Source organism: Osmerus mordax, chromosome 16, assembly GCF_038355195.1.
Source record: "Osmerus mordax isolate fOsmMor3 chromosome 16, fOsmMor3.pri, whole genome shotgun sequence".
Taxonomy (NCBI): domain Eukaryota; kingdom Metazoa; phylum Chordata; class Actinopteri; order Osmeriformes; family Osmeridae; genus Osmerus; species Osmerus mordax.
This window is the reverse complement of record NC_090065.1, coordinates 12,388,524-12,405,960: the sequence shown is the minus strand read 5'-3', so window position 1 is coordinate 12,405,960 and position 17,437 is coordinate 12,388,524. Positions and strand designations below refer to the sequence as shown.

General features: G+C 43.5%; 3 protein-coding genes across 7 annotated transcripts; all 3 read right to left on the bottom strand.

Annotated features, from left to right (window-relative positions):
• Window positions 1-416: 416 nt before the first annotated feature.
• LOC136959300 (E3 ubiquitin-protein ligase HECTD3-like) lies at window positions 417-7,566 on the bottom strand. 3 transcript variants are annotated; one of them, XM_067253599.1, is made up of 22 exons: window positions 7,409-7,566; window positions 6,422-6,927; window positions 6,155-6,315; window positions 5,943-6,035; window positions 5,639-5,774; window positions 5,394-5,515; window positions 5,047-5,160; window positions 4,837-4,919; window positions 4,172-4,337; window positions 3,940-4,021; window positions 3,590-3,772; window positions 2,711-2,763; window positions 2,547-2,611; window positions 2,343-2,446; window positions 2,123-2,236; window positions 1,934-2,023; window positions 1,591-1,797; window positions 1,345-1,474; window positions 1,098-1,172; window positions 911-992; window positions 741-812; window positions 417-639 (listed from the first exon to the last, which is right to left on the bottom strand). In XM_067253599.1, the coding sequence occupies exons 2-22, from the start codon at window positions 6,770-6,772 to the stop codon at window positions 555-557; spliced, it is 2,568 nt and encodes an 855-aa protein (XP_067109700.1). In that variant the 5' UTR covers window positions 6,773-6,927; window positions 7,409-7,566; the 3' UTR covers window positions 417-554. The 3 variants fall into 3 exon arrangements, with proteins under 3 accessions (XP_067109700.1, XP_067109699.1, XP_067109701.1); XM_067253598.1 differs by having other exon boundaries at window positions 7,413-7,566; XM_067253600.1 differs by having other exon boundaries at window positions 7,551-7,566.
• A 342-nt stretch (window positions 7,567-7,908) lies between these two features.
• Window positions 7,909-10,157, bottom strand: LOC136959357 (bestrophin-4-like). Its single transcript, XM_067253669.1, has 9 exons — window positions 10,006-10,157; window positions 9,798-9,892; window positions 9,493-9,726; window positions 9,216-9,370; window positions 8,950-9,027; window positions 8,721-8,873; window positions 8,561-8,641; window positions 8,333-8,460; window positions 7,909-8,223 (listed from the first exon to the last, which is right to left on the bottom strand). Exons 1-9 carry the CDS (start codon window positions 10,155-10,157, stop codon window positions 7,947-7,949), a joined length of 1,353 nt encoding a protein of 450 aa, XP_067109770.1. The 3' UTR covers window positions 7,909-7,946.
• A 2,057-nt stretch (window positions 10,158-12,214) lies between these two features.
• On the bottom strand, window positions 12,215-17,304 carry si:ch211-106k21.5 (leucine-rich repeat-containing protein 24). Of its 3 annotated transcripts, none has more exons than XM_067253511.1 (3): window positions 17,145-17,304; window positions 13,937-15,036; window positions 12,215-12,930 (listed from the first exon to the last, which is right to left on the bottom strand). In XM_067253511.1, the coding sequence occupies exons 1-3, from the start codon at window positions 17,155-17,157 to the stop codon at window positions 12,913-12,915; spliced, it is 1,131 nt and encodes a 376-aa protein (XP_067109612.1). In that variant the 5' UTR covers window positions 17,158-17,304; the 3' UTR covers window positions 12,215-12,912. The 3 variants fall into 3 exon arrangements, with proteins under 3 accessions (XP_067109612.1, XP_067109611.1, XP_067109610.1); XM_067253510.1 differs by having other exon boundaries at window positions 12,912-12,930; window positions 13,781-15,036; XM_067253509.1 differs by lacking the exon at window positions 12,215-12,930 and having other exon boundaries at window positions 13,757-15,036.
• Between the last annotated feature and the right edge of the window lie 133 nt (window positions 17,305-17,437).

Sequence of the window (17,437 nt, the reverse complement as noted above, 5' to 3'; positions counted from 1 at the left end):
GGGGACATTGCTTTAAAAACCATAGTAGACTATCTGTTGGTTTGGACCAGATGGGAAAGCCTTTGTTGCCCTTTCACATTGATGAGCCTTGGGCAGCCAATGCCGTCATCGGGTTGTGGTTAGTCCATCCTGGGACACTGTCGGTAGGTCGAAGTCATCACTGCTGACCAGGGGCCTTGCTGTTTCAGAGATGCTCTGACTGATCTCTCCACTGACAGCCCATGACAGGCCTCTGAGCTACCTCAGCAATGCTCCAGGTTGAAAGTGACCCTTGAATTTAATGACAGCGGAGTAATCTAATTATTTCATTTTGATCCCACGACAGCCTACCACCAGATCCAGCAATAATCAGACACAATCTTTTTTGGTCATTTTGCTCCACTGTAATATAATAAATCTATAAAGACAAAATCAGCTTTATGGTACTTTCACATAGTAATTTATTATGTACAGCTGTAACTGATTTGCAATTGTGTAGATGCAGTGATGCAATAGTTCCTGCTTAACAGTGATTCTCTAATGGGGTGTATCAGTTCCCAAAGGCCTGTATAGAGTCACTCCTCCCAGGGGCTCATGTCAGTGTCAATGGCCACACAGTTGTAGGCAGCATAGCGCAACTTCTCCTCACACACCTTTGCACTGCAGGAAACAAGGACACACACCGTTAAGGAAATGGGGGGCTTATCATTTGGCTTTGACATCGATGGCGTTTAAGAATTATTTTAAAAAGTAGTACTGACCTAGGATAGTTTGGTAAATATAGAGTACTTGAACATGTGGAGGATTGTGGTAGTGCATCCGTGGTTTCAGAGCTGCAAAATAAATGTATTTACAAACACAACTTCAGCACTTATGCATAGCAAGTGCTATCCAAAGTATATTCTTTGGAGCAATGCCATTACAGTCGTACCCTTGTTTCTCTGGAAAGATGTAGATAGGTGCTGGGAGACGGCTTCTCCCTGTCACAAACCTCAAAAACCTGCTACGATCCTCTAAACATAAAAGCAAAGTAACTGTAAATAATCAAGAACAAATCTCTTACATCTCTGCCCAACAGTATCCTAACCCCCGTCAGTAAGAATCAGCATTTAACTGACCGTTGGTGAAGTTCATCAGGGCTTCCCACAAGTATTGCACTCGAACATCAGTCTGTTCTAAGTCCTCATAGCGAGCTGTGGACAGGGAGTGGGAGCATGAGTCAGCATTTCCCATGAATGGAGTAACCCAACAAAAATACGAATGGGGTGAACCAAATCTTGTAACATATCCATCAGGTCATGAACCATCTGCTTATCTGGTGGTACAGTAGAGAGCATCGCTGAGCTCCCATAACGGCAGACTCACTAAGTCGTTTGAGGGCCTCCACCGTGATCTCAGGATCTCCACACACTTTCTTCTCCACCTCCTGCCAGGTGAGCAGGTCCAGGACAGCCTGGGGCACCACCTTCACCAGCCCCGCATGCATCGCTGCAATCTGGGACACACTTTACTCATACTTGCACTCATAAATCGCTCCAAAAACACAGTTATTCTCACCAATATCAAACATCTACATTTCATCTGTAGTTCAAATCAACTTAGTTCCAGTACCTGCTGTTTGCACTCTTCGAGACGGGCTTTCTGCACTAGACGGATGAACTCCCGGCGGTCCTTGTAGCGGACCACCACACTGCTGCCTCCAGGGATGAGGTCCACCAGCTGGCCATCGCTCAGCAGAGTGGTGTAGACCAGCTCCTGACCAAACTTGAACTCAAACGTCTCCTGGTCCATGTTCTCCATGGCCTCCAGCAGCTTCACCTGCTCACACACACACATGCACAGGTCATTTGTGTGACCGCTCGCTGACATGATACCCGTGTCTGAGCACAGTGTACATTTGACTATTTGAAAGCAGGACAGTGATTAATTGAACACTAGCTGAAGTGCTGCTCACCAAGACAGAGTCTACAGCAGGGAAGTCTTTGCCCCAGCTGACTGCCTCTCCAGTGAGCTGCTTCCAAACCAGGCCAGGTAGGGCCAGAACCTACACAAGAGGCACAGCAGAGGGGTTTAGCACTCTCCACTGGACATGGATAGATTGAGCGAAGGAGGTGGGGGTTGGAGAGGAAGTGATGTCACCAACCAGGAAGTCCTTTCCTCTGAAAGCCGCTCCCATGAGCTGGCCGATCCATTCATACTTGTGGAACTCTTTACAGGACGGGTTGGGTACATAGTAGTCTCTAGCCTCGCCAGTACCCTGGGAAAAGAACAGGGCGGTCACTACAACTATATTTCAAATGAATCGCCACCAGAAAGGTGAGGTACTAGAACAGTGAGGGCTAGAGAATGTACCGGTCCGTTACCTGGTTGGACGTGCGGGTGAAGAAAGGCAGGGGCATGGGACACTCTGCAGAGCTGGGGCACAGCTCCTCTGACATATCCGCCAGACTGTCCCGGAATCCACCACCTACAGGACAAAACAGCAGAGTCGGCTATATTGTCTTGATGTATTCTTAGAAGATGGATGACAAGCACCCGTTTTATTATTGATGTCTTTCCTCTCTCACCTTGATCAATGATTCCCTCTGCGATGAATTTGCACTCCCACCACTGGTCATATCGTGCAGGCCATCTGCGGAAGAAAAAGAAAGAGAAATGTTTGCAGTGTGTACGAAGCGAAGCTCTGGACGTATTGAACCTGGGGTCAGCCAAAGGAAAGGAAGGATGTTACCTGTAGTCCAAGGTTTTCTCAAACTTGTCGGACGGTTTAAGTCCTTCATACACCTGCAAAATGACATGGCGGAAATTCAAGTGGCACTGTGTAGATCTGAATAGTCAAGATGGTGGTTTCAATATAATTTATTTAGTTTGTACAATTTAAGAATTAACAGAGTACTCTGGACCGGTCATAGCGAAAGACATGCAGATGTAACCTACAGGTTGTCCGAGAGAGTGGTGAAGAACAACCCTAAAACCCTGCCTTATATAAATTTAGAACAAATGGTTCTTCTGATGGTCAATCCATCAATATAGCTGTCTCTGTGATTGGCCAGCACTACTCAGTGACAGTTTGACTCCACATCAAGTGTCCCACAGTTCTTTGATGCCCCAGCTCCCTCTCTAAATGAGGAGATGGTTAATGATACACAAACAGGACACAGGACACAATCTCCTTGGCCAAAAGGTTAGGTCAGCTCGATCAACTGAGATAACAATCTCCCCCAACCCCCAGACCTAACTAAGACCCTGTGGCTCTCAGTTAGGTATCATAAATACCTTAAGACAATCTGAGTGTCCATTCTACAGAGTAAACCACACCACAGAGCCTCAGTTTCTTACATTCGTCTGTCTATAACAAAGGAACTTACTTTTTACCGCTTAAAGAAACATAGATATTGTAACTATGTCAAAAACTGCCATAACAAAAGACATGCAGTCAAAAGTATGCACTTCAATCACCTATAGTAATAATTGGATGAATGGGGGGGTGACACAGGACACAAATGCTTACTGCACGCTCTGCTCACTAACCAGACAGCAGTACAGAAATAACTCAAATCAACCCAAGAACATTTAGATTATATGTAAACAAAAAATCTAAAGTGTAAACCTGTGTAAAGACGGCATTCTTGCAGCTTGGGTCCAGAGAGGGGTTGTCTCTGTGCTCCATAGCCAGTCGGCGGTTGATGTAGAGACGGGGCATGAAGTTGGGCTTACTGGTCTCTGAGTCCTTCAGGCACTGGGTGATGAGGGCGGAGCGACGCTTGGACAGCAGCAGGTACTGCTTTATACTCTAGGGGGCGACAGTGCACACAATAGTTACTATGGTAAAACAGCCAAAGGTGGATAAATGGGTAGGGACAAACATTTCGTAATTAAACCACAGATAAAGAAACAGCATGATAAAGATAATTCAAGGCCCTGCTATGATAGACAGTTGGTGTAAAACTGCTATCTCACTTTGATCTGGTTGAAGGTGCCCAGACTGTAGTCCCAGGCCGGGACCAGGTGGGGCAGTAGACTGTCCAGGAGAGAGATGAATCTGCACAGTATGAAGACATAGAAAGCTAGTCAGGCTAAAAGAGAGAGTGAATGAATGAAAGAACCACAGTTTAAATACCAGATGACCAGAAACAGTTAAATATACTGGGTACATTTTGCAGTTTGCCAGGGTGGGAGGGTTCCTCCATACCTCTGGATGATTAAAGCCCTGCGGTAGAGCACGTCAGCTGGGGTCCCCTCCAGGCGAGGGTAGCGCACCAGGTTTGGGGACTGGAACACATCAGCGCTGAGGCCCAGGTCTCTCTCACAGGACGACTTGATCTTCAGACCTCGGATCCGCACATCGATGCCCTCATCTACAGTAGGAGAGCAAACACAGGCCGTGTAAAATGGCGATTAATGGGTCATCATCAAGCTCTGCAGAAGCCTTATAACGACCATTCGTTTTAGTCATGAATGTTGGAGCAGGGAAACATCTAAAACATGCAGAAGAGTGGACCCTGAGGATCAGGGTTGAAGATAGGAATAGTGCTCCTAGAAACGACAATGACTTGGCCGAAAACCGAAACCAAATAATTTTTTTAAACCTGTTTTTAAACTTTTTTTCCATATTTTTGTATTAATATATATATATATATTTCATATAAATATATATTTAATATCATTGTATTAATATTCAATTTTTTATCAGCACCCTACCCACTGTTGAAGTTTCTGCTGAACCAACACTGCAGATTGCAAATATGAATCCTTATCAGAAACTCTGAAGTATTTCTACACCGCTGACAGGATCGGCTTGATTTCAAATTCAAATGACTATAATAATATTGGATGTCAGAGTTGGGAACCTCTTACCCCTACACTCCTCAATTCGAACTTCAATGACAGGAAGGTGGGATGTCATGTCTTCCAGCACACATACTTCTCCAATCAGGTTGCTAGAGGAGAAACAAATTATGTTGTTCTATTGTTGTTCAACATTTACCATCAGTGTCTGTGACATGTAACAAACTAACACACAAATGACTTGTCTTCCCACCATCGCCCACCGTCTGAGTGACCTACTCGTCTATAGTGACATCATTCAGCTTCCTCAGGTTGTCCCCCTCTCCCCCAAATACGGTGACTCTCTTGGGCATGTAGTTGTCATCTGTCGAATCCACGGTCAAGATCAGCTTACTACAGGAAACAAGAAAAAGAACATTTAAATCTAATTTTGAATATAATGTTGAAAATGAATCCACTTAGTACAGAAAACTATAGCGTGACCTGTGAGTGCACTTGAATGTATTAATCTAATGTGTTCATTGAGGGTCATTTAAATACTAACACATTTTGTTTTAATTTTAAACAAATGGAAGCAATTCATTTAAAGGGTCATACTGACAGGATGTTCTAATCTACGGCCTTACTTGACTACAGTGCCTCTCTTCATGTGCAGGCGTATCCAGTGTTGGCCCTGCATGCCGTCACTCTCCCAGTACGTGTCTGTGTCTCCGTCAGTAAGACAGCTTGCACCACCACTGGGGTCCTCCTGCAAACACACAAACGCCCGCACGCACACTATCAGAAAATGCAGGAGAAAATAGTGCCTGTGCTTGTACACACATCAACAAAAACACAGGGATGCGCACGCACGCAGATAATATCTACTCACGGAACAAGATGACACGTCAATGCTGGTGACACACTGTTTCACACTCCCCAGGTTCTCATCCTCCTTGCCTATATGGTCATAGAAGTAGTGCACCAGGTCCTCGTCACATTCAAATGTCCAGGTGGGCGGCACGTGTCTGGCAAAACAGAGGAGTCCACTAAGACTGATGCATACTAAGAGCAATGCATACGATCTGTTTTAAAGTGAACCCTGATTCACATAGAGAGCTTTCCCAAATGGGACTGATGAAAAAAGTTGCTACGTCACAGGAACTCCTCGCTCTGCTTGAAGCATTCTCTCTCACCTGAGCTTCTGGACAGCAGCTTCATCACAATCAGCGATCTTAGGCTTAGAGCCTAGATGTAGGGAGCCCTCTATGTCCACCACCTGCTCCCACCTGAGACAGGGAGAGAAGGAAGGTAAGCAAACACGTATTCATAAGCCTGTCTTGTTACGGTTTCTTTGGCAAGACTCATCTTTAGATAGTGTGTACCGTGAGTTTACACACACACACACCTGTCGCAAGGTTTGTGATCGTAGCCGAAGAGCTGCTGGTGCCTGTTGACAGTGTCGGGGGATTCTACAGGCACCAGTCTGTCCCCTCCTTCTGTGTGCTTACAGACCAGGATCCAGCCCTCCTCCAGCTCCTGTCCTACACGGTGCTCCTCCAACTGCTCCTGTACACCAACACACACACAGAACACATGAACAAAACAATAAAAACCATGTTGGAGACTCATTTACTGTGTATTGTAGGCTAATGGCTGGATCTGCAAATCCTACCTTGTTTATTTTGACCCATAGTCCTTGACTGTTGCAGTATTCTTCCCCAGTAGTCCGAATACATGTCCCTTTCTTTGGTTCAATGTTATACTTGCATAACTTCTTACTCTGTGGAGTTTGATGGGGGCTTTCCCAAACTGACACGAGGGTCTTTCCTGCAGAGTTGCTGGCGGAAGAGCTAGACGATGCAGTTGAGTTTGATGATGAATCTTTGCAAATTTTATAGCATACCTCCTTTGGGACATAACACAGACATTCTGGCACCAATTCATTCTTCTTAAAACATTCAATGCACTTGTTTAGAAAGCGAATTCTTCCTAGTAGAACATGAGGGTTGTCGCCAGGTGACATCTCCAGCTGTGTTCCAGCTCACAGCTAGGCAGGCGTAGCAGCAGTGACAGTCGGTGAGATGTGTGAATGGCTCCAGAGTTTAAGGAACACCCCCTGACATTACAGTAAGGAGTTTGGTTTACCTTTTGTTTTCCAGTACTGGCGCTGCAATACTCCTACAAACATGACACACAAAGCAAAGCCACAACTTCAGACAAAACAGAACATTCCACTCCAATCTCACCGCTTCAGCTGTTAGCTAACAACAAATCGGCTCCTAAGAGCAAGCCAGGGATAGGTGGTGTATATTTTCAGCCTAGCTATCATGCCTGCCAGGCTGTCCCGGAATCAACACTAGGGTCTGACATTGCAAACAGTGCATGCCTCCGTCACACTGGGTGTTTCTGTGTAAGAAGTTAGCTCAAAGCTTGGAGCTTGTTAGGTTGGACTAGCAAGCAAATGCTAGCTAGAGCTATACTCGTATCTGTCTATTATTATCCAGCAAGCACACAACGTTACACTGCAGTCCTAGTCAGCTAAGCTACAGTCAGCTCGACATTCTACAGTATGTGCTATCAAAGCATCATACGTTGAAGAAAAAAAACTCACTAGCAAGTAGAGCTACAGTATCATACAATATTAGCAATCGTTACTCACTTACCCAACTAGCTATTTGGCTAGCAAGCTTGGAAGAGCAGTTTCCTTTATCAGTTCACTTTGTAGTTAATCGGTCTTTAATCGGACAATTTTGGTAATATACTCAACGTTATTCAGTTAGCTAGTTATCATACGGAAGTACCTTTGATCACCGTCAATCACTGGATCTCGTTTAGCTTTACAGTGTTCTTCTAGTGGGCGGGACTTTTAGTGTCATGATGAAGAATGCTCCGCCCGTTGAACGTATGACCCGTCTATACGTGGGTATATTTGATTTATTTTTTGTTTGTGTATTAGGCTGCATTATGTGTAACTGTATTTGATGATTCCTGGTCAAAATAATTTAAATAATTATAATGATATATATATATATATAACACATTCCTGGGGATTTTTTTTACATTTACTTTCAGTGATTCTACATTACAAGGAGGATAAAAAACAGTCCAACGGTAAATAAACCAGTTTTAATACAGAATAAAGAACATTCAAATGCTTCAAGTGGTCAAAAAAAGAGGATACAATTAGCAAACTTGTTTCAGTAGCAGGGTGGATCCACTACCACTTTAACTCTCCCCACCCCTTGTAAATTATTCTGATTGGTGGGTTTGTCTCCCTCAACAAGTTTGCTGACTTCCTTTCTATTACACTCATCCCCAATGGTGTGCTCATCTGAGGACAGGCTTCCCCTGTGGAGTGGGACTAAATGCACACTCTGGCTCCCTTTGGTATTGGTCCCACATACATCACCAACTGACCCTCTAAAATGTTGGCCTAAAACAAGGGAGTCCACTGATTGGTCCTCATCACTCATCCTGTAGATGACAAACAACCAATTACAAACACAATAATGTTGTGGGCATGCCTCTAAAACACTGTAGTGGTCTCTGGGTTTACGGATCACAACTGTGTCCTCCATCTTACCTCATGTCATATGTGGAGCCCTTGAAAACCGGTTTGAGCGTCTTGGAAAAGTATCTCTCTTTCCAGAACTTGTCCTTCTCAGTAGGAGGCAGGTTCTGGTGCATGTCATCCACAGCCAGCATGGACACCTATGACCAGTTGAAAGAAATTAGGTTGTTCATACTCTGGAACCCAACCCTGAAGTAATGATTGGAATAGACACCAGCTGAATTATAATGTAGGCTATACCTGAATATTTCGGTCTATAAGTTGGTTGGTCTCAAAGTCATCATCGTCTTCTCCAAATGGGTTTATAATAAGCTCTCCCACCTACAGAAAAAAAGAACATCACAACATGGAACCATGTTTTTACAGTGCCATACTTAACAATGACAAGTCTTTATCTCACCTTGAGCCAGCCAGCATAAAAGAAGAACTGGAGCAGAGTGAAAACTGGAATGTACAAATCCAGTTTATGGCCTTTGTATTCCTTCTCTGGATTTAGAAATTGACGCCCGATCAGGCAGAAGCCAAAGTAAGAGTAAACGGCAAGAGTGACTACCTGCATGGATAGATGCCCAACACAAGTTATTAAACATTCAAATTCATGAATTTCACTGATACATTACTAACCTTACCTGAGTGTAGACCAGAGGGATGCTTATCCAGTCATAGTGGAACAGCAGGCTGCACTTGGCCCTGTAGTTGTTGAGCTCCTATACACACAAGGATACATGATTTACACACTGGAATCACATTGGTGGAGTGGAGTCATAAACTCAGGGTGGTGGAACTGGCCATGGTGACTAAGTTGGGGTTCTCCTTTGGGTTGGCCTTTCTTTACTTCTTTAGCATTGGCTTGGCAATATAAATATTTAGTATGCTTTGAAATAAAACGACTCACATCCATGAGTAGCCTCAAAGCAATGTCATCCCTCACACGGCCCTCCTCTCTTGCTATGGAGGCTAGATTTGTGAACCATGTGAGCGGCATCCAATACTTGTTGAAGTCTGAGTACAAACCCTCTATCTTTAGGTGCTCTTGAGATGTCATAAACCCTGATAAAAAAGGAGAGAACGAGATGCCATCAAAATCCAGACAGAGTAACACCCTCAAGCCATGGCACTGGTCCTTGTCTTTGTGGTGTTGCAATTTCACTTATTATTTGAGATTTCTTTACCGGCATCCACAACATGTTCCAATGACGGGAAACGCCTATGCACTCGAGTGCTTATGGAACGCAATATCAGAACTGAGGAAAGGTTGGCGTATCTCATGAGCGTTCGTCGCAGCAAACGTCCCCTTTCATCTGCCCCGTGGACATTCCCAGAGACCACCATCATCAAGTTGTCAGGCAGCGGGAAGCTTGTGTACTGACCCCACCAACGATTGAAGGCCAAAGTGACGTAGAATCCTGTAGAAAGTATGGCTGACAGAGGCTGAATAAAAACACACAATGTGAAAATGTAAAGGTGCAAGACTTACCTAAGACGAAAGACATAGGTATAAGGTTGGCATACTGATCACAGTAAATGGCTATGAGTTCAAACAACTCCTGTTGCTTTGGTGACAGCAAAAACCTGTAACAATATTATAACTTGAGAACATCAGGACTCCATAGATAAATCACAAATAAACTGGGTACACTGTTTGACAGCTCATTTAAAGTTAATTTACAGTTTAATCAATATACCTGTAAAATATACTGAAGAAGGAGTACATCACACAAAAGACAAGGAATTCCTTAAACAACAACTTGTAAATGCTCCCCTTCCACCTAAAGAGCAGCTTGGTGAAGCCAGCAAACTTAGCATTGGCAACTTCAAGGGTGTAGGAAACCGTCATGGTTGGTTTGAAGTATGGCACGACAAAACCAGACACTGCCTGTCAGAGAAATAAATATACAGTGACTGTTCTCGCGTTTTCTAAATGTATTTTTTCACATGAAACAAACCATGGTAAAACCTCATCCTTACCTTTTAAGAGGCTTCACCAGCTTGTGTCCAGTTCCACAGTTGTGAGTGAAAAAATACTTCTCTCGTCGTATTTTAACCCTTCATATTGGACTGTCAAAATCCATCATGCTTAGGATTTATTGGTGGAATCCTACTTTAACCTGCAGCCCAGGATTGTGTGAAAGACCAGAGTTCATTGGTTATGAATACCTGTGCTTTCAGCATGCGTGTGCGCTTCACATGCAACAAAAAAATAGGGAAGTACATTCTTTAAATCAATCCTAATCACTCACCAGCTATGTGTGATAGAAGATAGACAGTTTAGAGAGATTGATTGACTATTTAGATAATTTGTCAGTAGTTCTATGCATAAGTCTGGGACAACTAGACCAGTGGCCCTCTGTATATTTCTCTCTGTGGGGATGGCAGGAGACAAAAATACTGTACATTACTGTTACTGTACATTGTGATGCTCAACCCTTCGACCTGCTTAGCTACATTACATTTACATTACATTAGCTCATGTATTTGTTTTTCACATGAGAATGTGTATCAGCCAAGAGGGACAGTAAATCAGCCTCTTCTTCCAGGGACTTTTATCCTCCTCTCTTGTTTACTCTTTCCTGGCAGCATATTTATGGGCTTGTCTATCCTAGAGGAACAACATGGTCTTCCACATCAACTCCTCTGTTCTCTCAGTGGACTATGTCCTGCCCTACAGTCACAATGACTCAACTGGTGTGCAAAGTCCCATTTGATTTAGAAATGCAGAAAACGGAGTACTTAACTGCATTCTTTTGAAAAGCATAGATGTATGCAGGGGCATTGCCAGCGTGGAGAAAAGAGGAAAGGTTTTGTGGGGCCCCACTGTTGTGAATTTCCATAAGTAAACTGTGCTATTCTGAAACTTTGGAAATGTCTAAATCTCCCAGGATCCAGTATTCTTTTCAACACCTGTGGTTATGTTCTGCAGAGATGGACTCAATAGCCAGTTCACCTGAAGCTGTTTTTTGTGACATTTTTATGATGTGCAATCCCTATTACTAACACTGGGTGATGCTCATGTAGTTTCTTGTGGACCTTGTAGTAGGACCAAGCCAATGCCAATAGATGAGGAAAAATCCCAACCCATAATATTAGAACTATTTATATCCCAGGAGAATTTGAAATTGATTTGAAGCAGCAGGCTATACAAGAATGTGAGATAGAGCTCCCTGACCTCTTGAAGGTCATTCCAGTTTATTGGTGTTTATAAAGCCCTGCTCTTGAGCATACCACAGCCACCAGACCAGGACCTAAGGTTTGTTGGTTTAAGGTGTCCCAAGCTAACTTCCTGTCTGTTAAACAATGCTCTTTTGTGAAGGAAATGCTGGTCTTTAAATGTTTTCACAGATATGTTCCCCAAATATATGATAAATTATAGAAATTCTTGTCTGGCAATGAAAATGTATCTTGTTTTGTTCAGTTCACACTCATCAGAAATAGACACAATAGATAAACAATTAAATACCACCCAGAAAGACCTATCAAACTAAATTAGATCAATTGATATTTTCCTAAAATGACGTTGATTTTACCTCCACTACTCTAATACAGGCAAAGATTTGCATACATGGAGACCGTGTTTTCTGCTCTGTCATTTCCTGCCGAGGGTGAGAGGAGCTGCTGCTGGGGCTAAGACCTCTGAGAACCGGACAGAGAGGGCAATTCCAGGGTGATTGCCTGCGTAACCCAATGCTTTAATTACAACCTCCCACACCGAGTGAAATCAGAGCTCGGTACCACAGATATTGAAGTGGGCTTTCAGGTAGCTAAAGAAGGCATGGGTCACTGTGGGGACAGAGTAGGTTGAGGCCAAAGAAAGGCTTCAGGCAATGTAAAAAGGTTAAAAGTTGGTTAGTAATAAAATGAGGGAAATAAATGTAAACACATTTATTTTTCGTGGAATAACAGTAGACAGAGCACTAGAAAATTGACCAGATAACAAATATATATGTTGTATATATTATTTCTATGCACATACATGTATTAAATCAGTGCTTTTTGTGAGGAGTGGTGACCTGCTGAAAGATTAAGTGACATTGTGACATTTCTTATGGTTGCCATTGTTATTACAGTGAAAGAACTTTGTAGTAAACATTTTTCCTTTCTATGATCTATCTTAGTAGCTGATGCACGTAAATATCTGGAATAGTTTAATATTAAAGTCTATTATAGAGGTACTTCTGATTTTTCATAGGCTGCACTTCAATCAGTGGTTTTGTCATTGAAGGTTTTGTTATTTTTGTTAACTGATCATAAACATTTGTAAATTGCTAAAGTAAAGTTGACACCTTCAATGGAAAACATGAGTTTACACTGAAACTTGATCTGGACAATACACTTCAGTTCATTTATAAACTCCAGGAAGTTCCCCACCCTCTCTCTCAATGTGCATGGGGTAAAATCAGCTTTCAATGGCTAAAAGAATGCATTCAAAGTATGTGTTACAGACTATTATATTTACAATGTGTAATATAAAACTTCTTTGTAACCAGAGAGTTTTGAGTAAAAGTAGTGGCCTAAAAGTGGAGGCCTTCACCAAGCTGAATGCACCATGGTGATGGCTGAAGGACCTTTATGTCCATCTTCACAGTCGACATGGCTCAGTGAGGAGATGCTATCTGAAGACAGAAATCAGGAAACCTGCTTAGATAACATGACATGACTCGGCATAATGATGTTTTAGGAATTTGTATCTACTCATTTTAAAAGTAGCTTTATCTCAAGCATCATAAACATTGCACATGAGCCACAGCCTAGACATATACAGGCTTAGTTTTCTGGTTTAACTCAATGTTTAATTGTTCTCTTTAGTTTTTAAATGGAAAGGGAGGTAAGGGTAATTAGGTTTGGAAAAAGCATCTGTAACAGGTCCAACTGGAATGAAATGGAAAGTTTCAGTGCTGCTTATCTAGGCATAATATACTGTATGTGGGAGGGAAATGTAGCTCAAAATAGTGATCTACAGTGCTCACAAGCAAAAGGTGTCAAGATGTCCCACATTATTTACATTGCTGCACCGCATAATGTCTTACAAGACTATGATTGATCATTAAAAAAAATATTTAAATAAGTTTTAGTGGCTTAACAGAGTCAGACATGGTTGATTATGATCTCAACAAACCACATACATTCACTTTGGACCATAGGTTTGTTAATATAACACTAACAGTTTATCTGTAATGTTGAATACAAATCTAATTTGTAAAATGTATGTACAATTATGGGGAATATATAGTATTGTTTTGGAAAACCCCTTGTCAAATCCCTTTTCAAAAGTCAGTCACGTCAGAAGATTGAGTGGAGCTAATGTTCCTTTACAGAAGGTTCCACAGTTCCCACAGGAAATACTCAGGATTACATCACTTCCTCATACATGATTGTTGTGATACTGTAGTGTCCCCCCCCCCCCCCCCCACACACACACACACACACACAATGTGCACAGATACACCACTTCTCTCTGGTCACCTGGTTTAGGTGTCACGAGAGGTCTACACTCTCATATTCTCCATGGTCTGAGTCTTCCAGGTCGATGCCGGGCACTAGGCTGTAGTATTCTGTGGACTGGGTCAAGTAAGCTTTCTCCCTATCTGCAGAATCCTTCATCACCTCCGTCACACTCACAGCATCCAGTTCTTTCTTGCCCCCCACCTCCAGTCCTTCTCCGGCCCCCTGGGCCCCCTGCCGCCCTGTGCCCCCCTCTGTGGAAGATGAGTAGTGGGAGGGGGCTCGAGGCAGAGAGTCCACAGAGCCTAACTTGATCTCCACTTCCTCGTATATATCTCTGGTGCTGCCAAGGAGGGTGGAGGAGGGGCGTAGCAGTAGCTGGTTTTTCAGGATTTCTTCCCTTCCGCCACCCTCCTCCACCTTGGCCACCTGTCTGCCTGGGTGTTTGGATCGATGCTGCCTGTGCCCATTGCAGTCTGTGTGAGAGGCCTTGTTCTTGGAGGAGCCAAATGTGAGGCTCTCCTTTCTCTTCTTTGTCCTCCCGCAGCACCAACAGAGCACCAGGGCCAGGAGGATGAGGAGGGGGAGGAGGATGAAGAGGGCGGTTAGGCCTGGGGGACGGCACACGTCACTCCCCCTGACTGACCACACACTCTCACCTACCAGGCTCTTGGGAGAGGCACAGGTCACATTACCCTCGAGGCTGCTGCTGTTCCCCTGCCCTCCAGCATTCAGGATCTCCACCAGGGAACAGGAGCAGTCCCACGGGTTGTCAGCCAGATTCAGCTTCAGCAGGCTGGACCGCTGTAGTGCAGAGGTGGGGAGAGAACGCAGGCAGTTCCCCTGTAGATCCAGATCCTGGAGCTCCTCAGAGCCCTTGAAGAAGCCTTCAGGCAACTCCCCTAAAAGGTTCATGCCCAGATCCAGCACCCTGAGACTGGTCTGAGTGGCCAGGAAGTCTCCTGGCAGCGTGGTTAATCTGTTATGTCTCAGGTAGACCACCATCAGAGGTGATGCAGCACAGGTAGTGCCCACCTCAATACGGCTGATGTTACAGTGGGACAGATCCAGCATCTGTAGATTGGTCCCATTGCTGAGTGTGGGCCATAGCACATGGTTGAAAGAGGAGCCAGAGTAGTTCAGACAGCAAGACTCAGTGGGCAACTCTGGTGGAAACTGGGCCAGAACGGTTGCTCCAGGGCATGCACATCCCTCCACAAGTTGGTCTCTTATAGGCCAAATGCACAATAACAAGAGACTCCATTGGTAGAAAAATCCTGAAAAACACATCACAAGACACAAATAAATCAGACTGGGGGATTAAGTCAAGTAATATTAAATCACAGAACAACGTTCTACTATGTCAGTTTCCTTCTATCTTTTTCTCTGTCTTCACTTTCTCTCCCTCTCCCTGGAGGGATCTACTATCAGTCCCACAGAGGTTTATCGAGGCCCTGGCACCTAGCAACGTTGCTAGAGTCCTGGTTGTTTGACCTAAGGCAGGTGTTGGCATGGTGATGCAAAGGGCTTGGGATCAGGAGTCCAGTTTACATCTCAACAAGGGATTGATGATGCATTCAGTAAATACATTGTATAAATGCACTTCCACACGTCTGTGAAGTACAGTATCAGAGCAGAAATAAGAAAAATGGATGAACTGCAAGATTATGATTTGCCTGGAACTTAAACTGGAAAGCTTGAGTTACAGTTTATAAGTATACAATACAAACACACTATGGTATCATGGTGACACATAGAGCGTGAATACCAAGATATTTCACAGACAGTTTGATAGACAAAAGTATTCTCAAACTGGCATTAAACCATAAATGTTTTGAGTCAGGAAGAGGGCTGTCAGTGTGTGGCTCTGACATCACACTTCCTCACCCTCCACAATAGGGCTGGAAAGCTCCTCTGCAGCGAGGCAGGAATGTGCTAACTCCCCAACTACACAGCTAATTCACCACCAGGCCCATCAGCTGAACATAGTGCCTGGTGTGGTCACAAGCAGCTGGGACTAGCAGCTCGACATTTCAATGTCTCTGCATCAAACGGTCGGACGTTTTTTTTTACGAATACTTGTGACCAATAGAGTGCAGTATAACATAATGTGTGGAGGATTGAATGAGTTGGAAGAAGTGAGAGGGGCTTGTGAGTCAGTGGTAGTCACAATGTCCTAAGAACATGGCTGTTTCCATCATGACATGTTGTGTTAAAGGGCTTATTATTTGTCCGATGATTTGCTTCTTTGGGCACATCAGTAAGGACTTTTAGCCATGTAGCTAAATGCTCTTGTATTCATGTAATGTTGGTTATCCAAATTCAATTTATTTACTGAAGTTATTTAAAGAAACAGCACAATGTGTTTACTTAGTAGGATTGTCCAGGGCAAGGATTTTTGTGCTCTGAGCATTTTCCTAGATTCTTCTGACAGTTGTGTGCGTGGGATTTTAGTTTATTGCAGTTGGACCACTGGGTCATTTGGATCATGGAAGAGCCTGAAAATTGATGTTCATCAGTGGGCGGTTCAGTCAAAGAACGTTCTTACAGTTTCCTCTGAATCAAACACTGCAGAAGATGTATTAAGGCTACTACATTACCATAAAGCTGTTTTGTTTCACTTTGGGGAGATTTAAAGTGGAGATACTAAGCAGCAATGAGAGACAACATTGTGCAACCGTGGGTGACAGACGGCTAAATCAAGACAGTCAGATTCTTGAGTACCATGTTTGGATTTCAATAGTCCAAAGGTTGCCCAAGATATCTTAATATATGGGAGGGAGGATAACAGGATAGCATACTCTTGTTTAAACCAAAGCAAACATTCAGTAGACATGCTGATAAATTATCTATTCATATTGAACCAACAGCCGTAAGATGCCCTTTGGGGTTAAAGTGCATGGTGATACCTCCATGCGCCACTGAATAACACTACATTAGCAAAGAGCCAGTTCGGCCAGCTAAGATTATCTAAACACGGTTTCTTGGGAATGTCTCCTGACGGTGTGTATACAGTGAGGGAAGAGCAAGGTTTATTCTAGAGCACATAGATGATCTCACTCAACAACAATGTGAGCTGCTACATCCTCCCTGGAGAGTTTCCTTAGTGATAACCGCCTTACTTTTCATATAGCTCTCTGTGGCTAGTGCCCCAGATAACACTGTTATTGAAAAACCTGGGACCAGGAGAGTCCACAAATGTTGGCAACGTGACCCCGTTATCCTTGATAAAAGTTCACGGACGTCTAACCTTTTTTTTGGTACTGTGAATAACTCAAATTACAAATAACAATCTAAAAGACAAATATGAATAGATCATTCTTTTACTAACAGTTTCTTTAAAAAAAGAAGTAATGCCTTTATTATGCTGTGATAATTATCTTACCTTTTATTGCCATGGCTGCAACCTGTTGCGTTCTCTGTGCCCATAGGGTTAAGGTTATAACATTGTCCCGACCTCCCGTTCAAAACGCTTGGAACGAAAGACTCTTCGCATCCCAATCTAAACTTTTCTCCTGAATCTGTTTGGGTGTGCCCATCCGCTGTTCAAGTGAAAGGGGAATGTTGGAATTCTGTTTGCTGTAAGTGTACGAGCGCGTCGCTCTTTGAAACTTTTACAGGCACAGCGCAAAAACCTTTCCGTCACGCCCCACATTTAGTAACGATAGTGCGCACTCT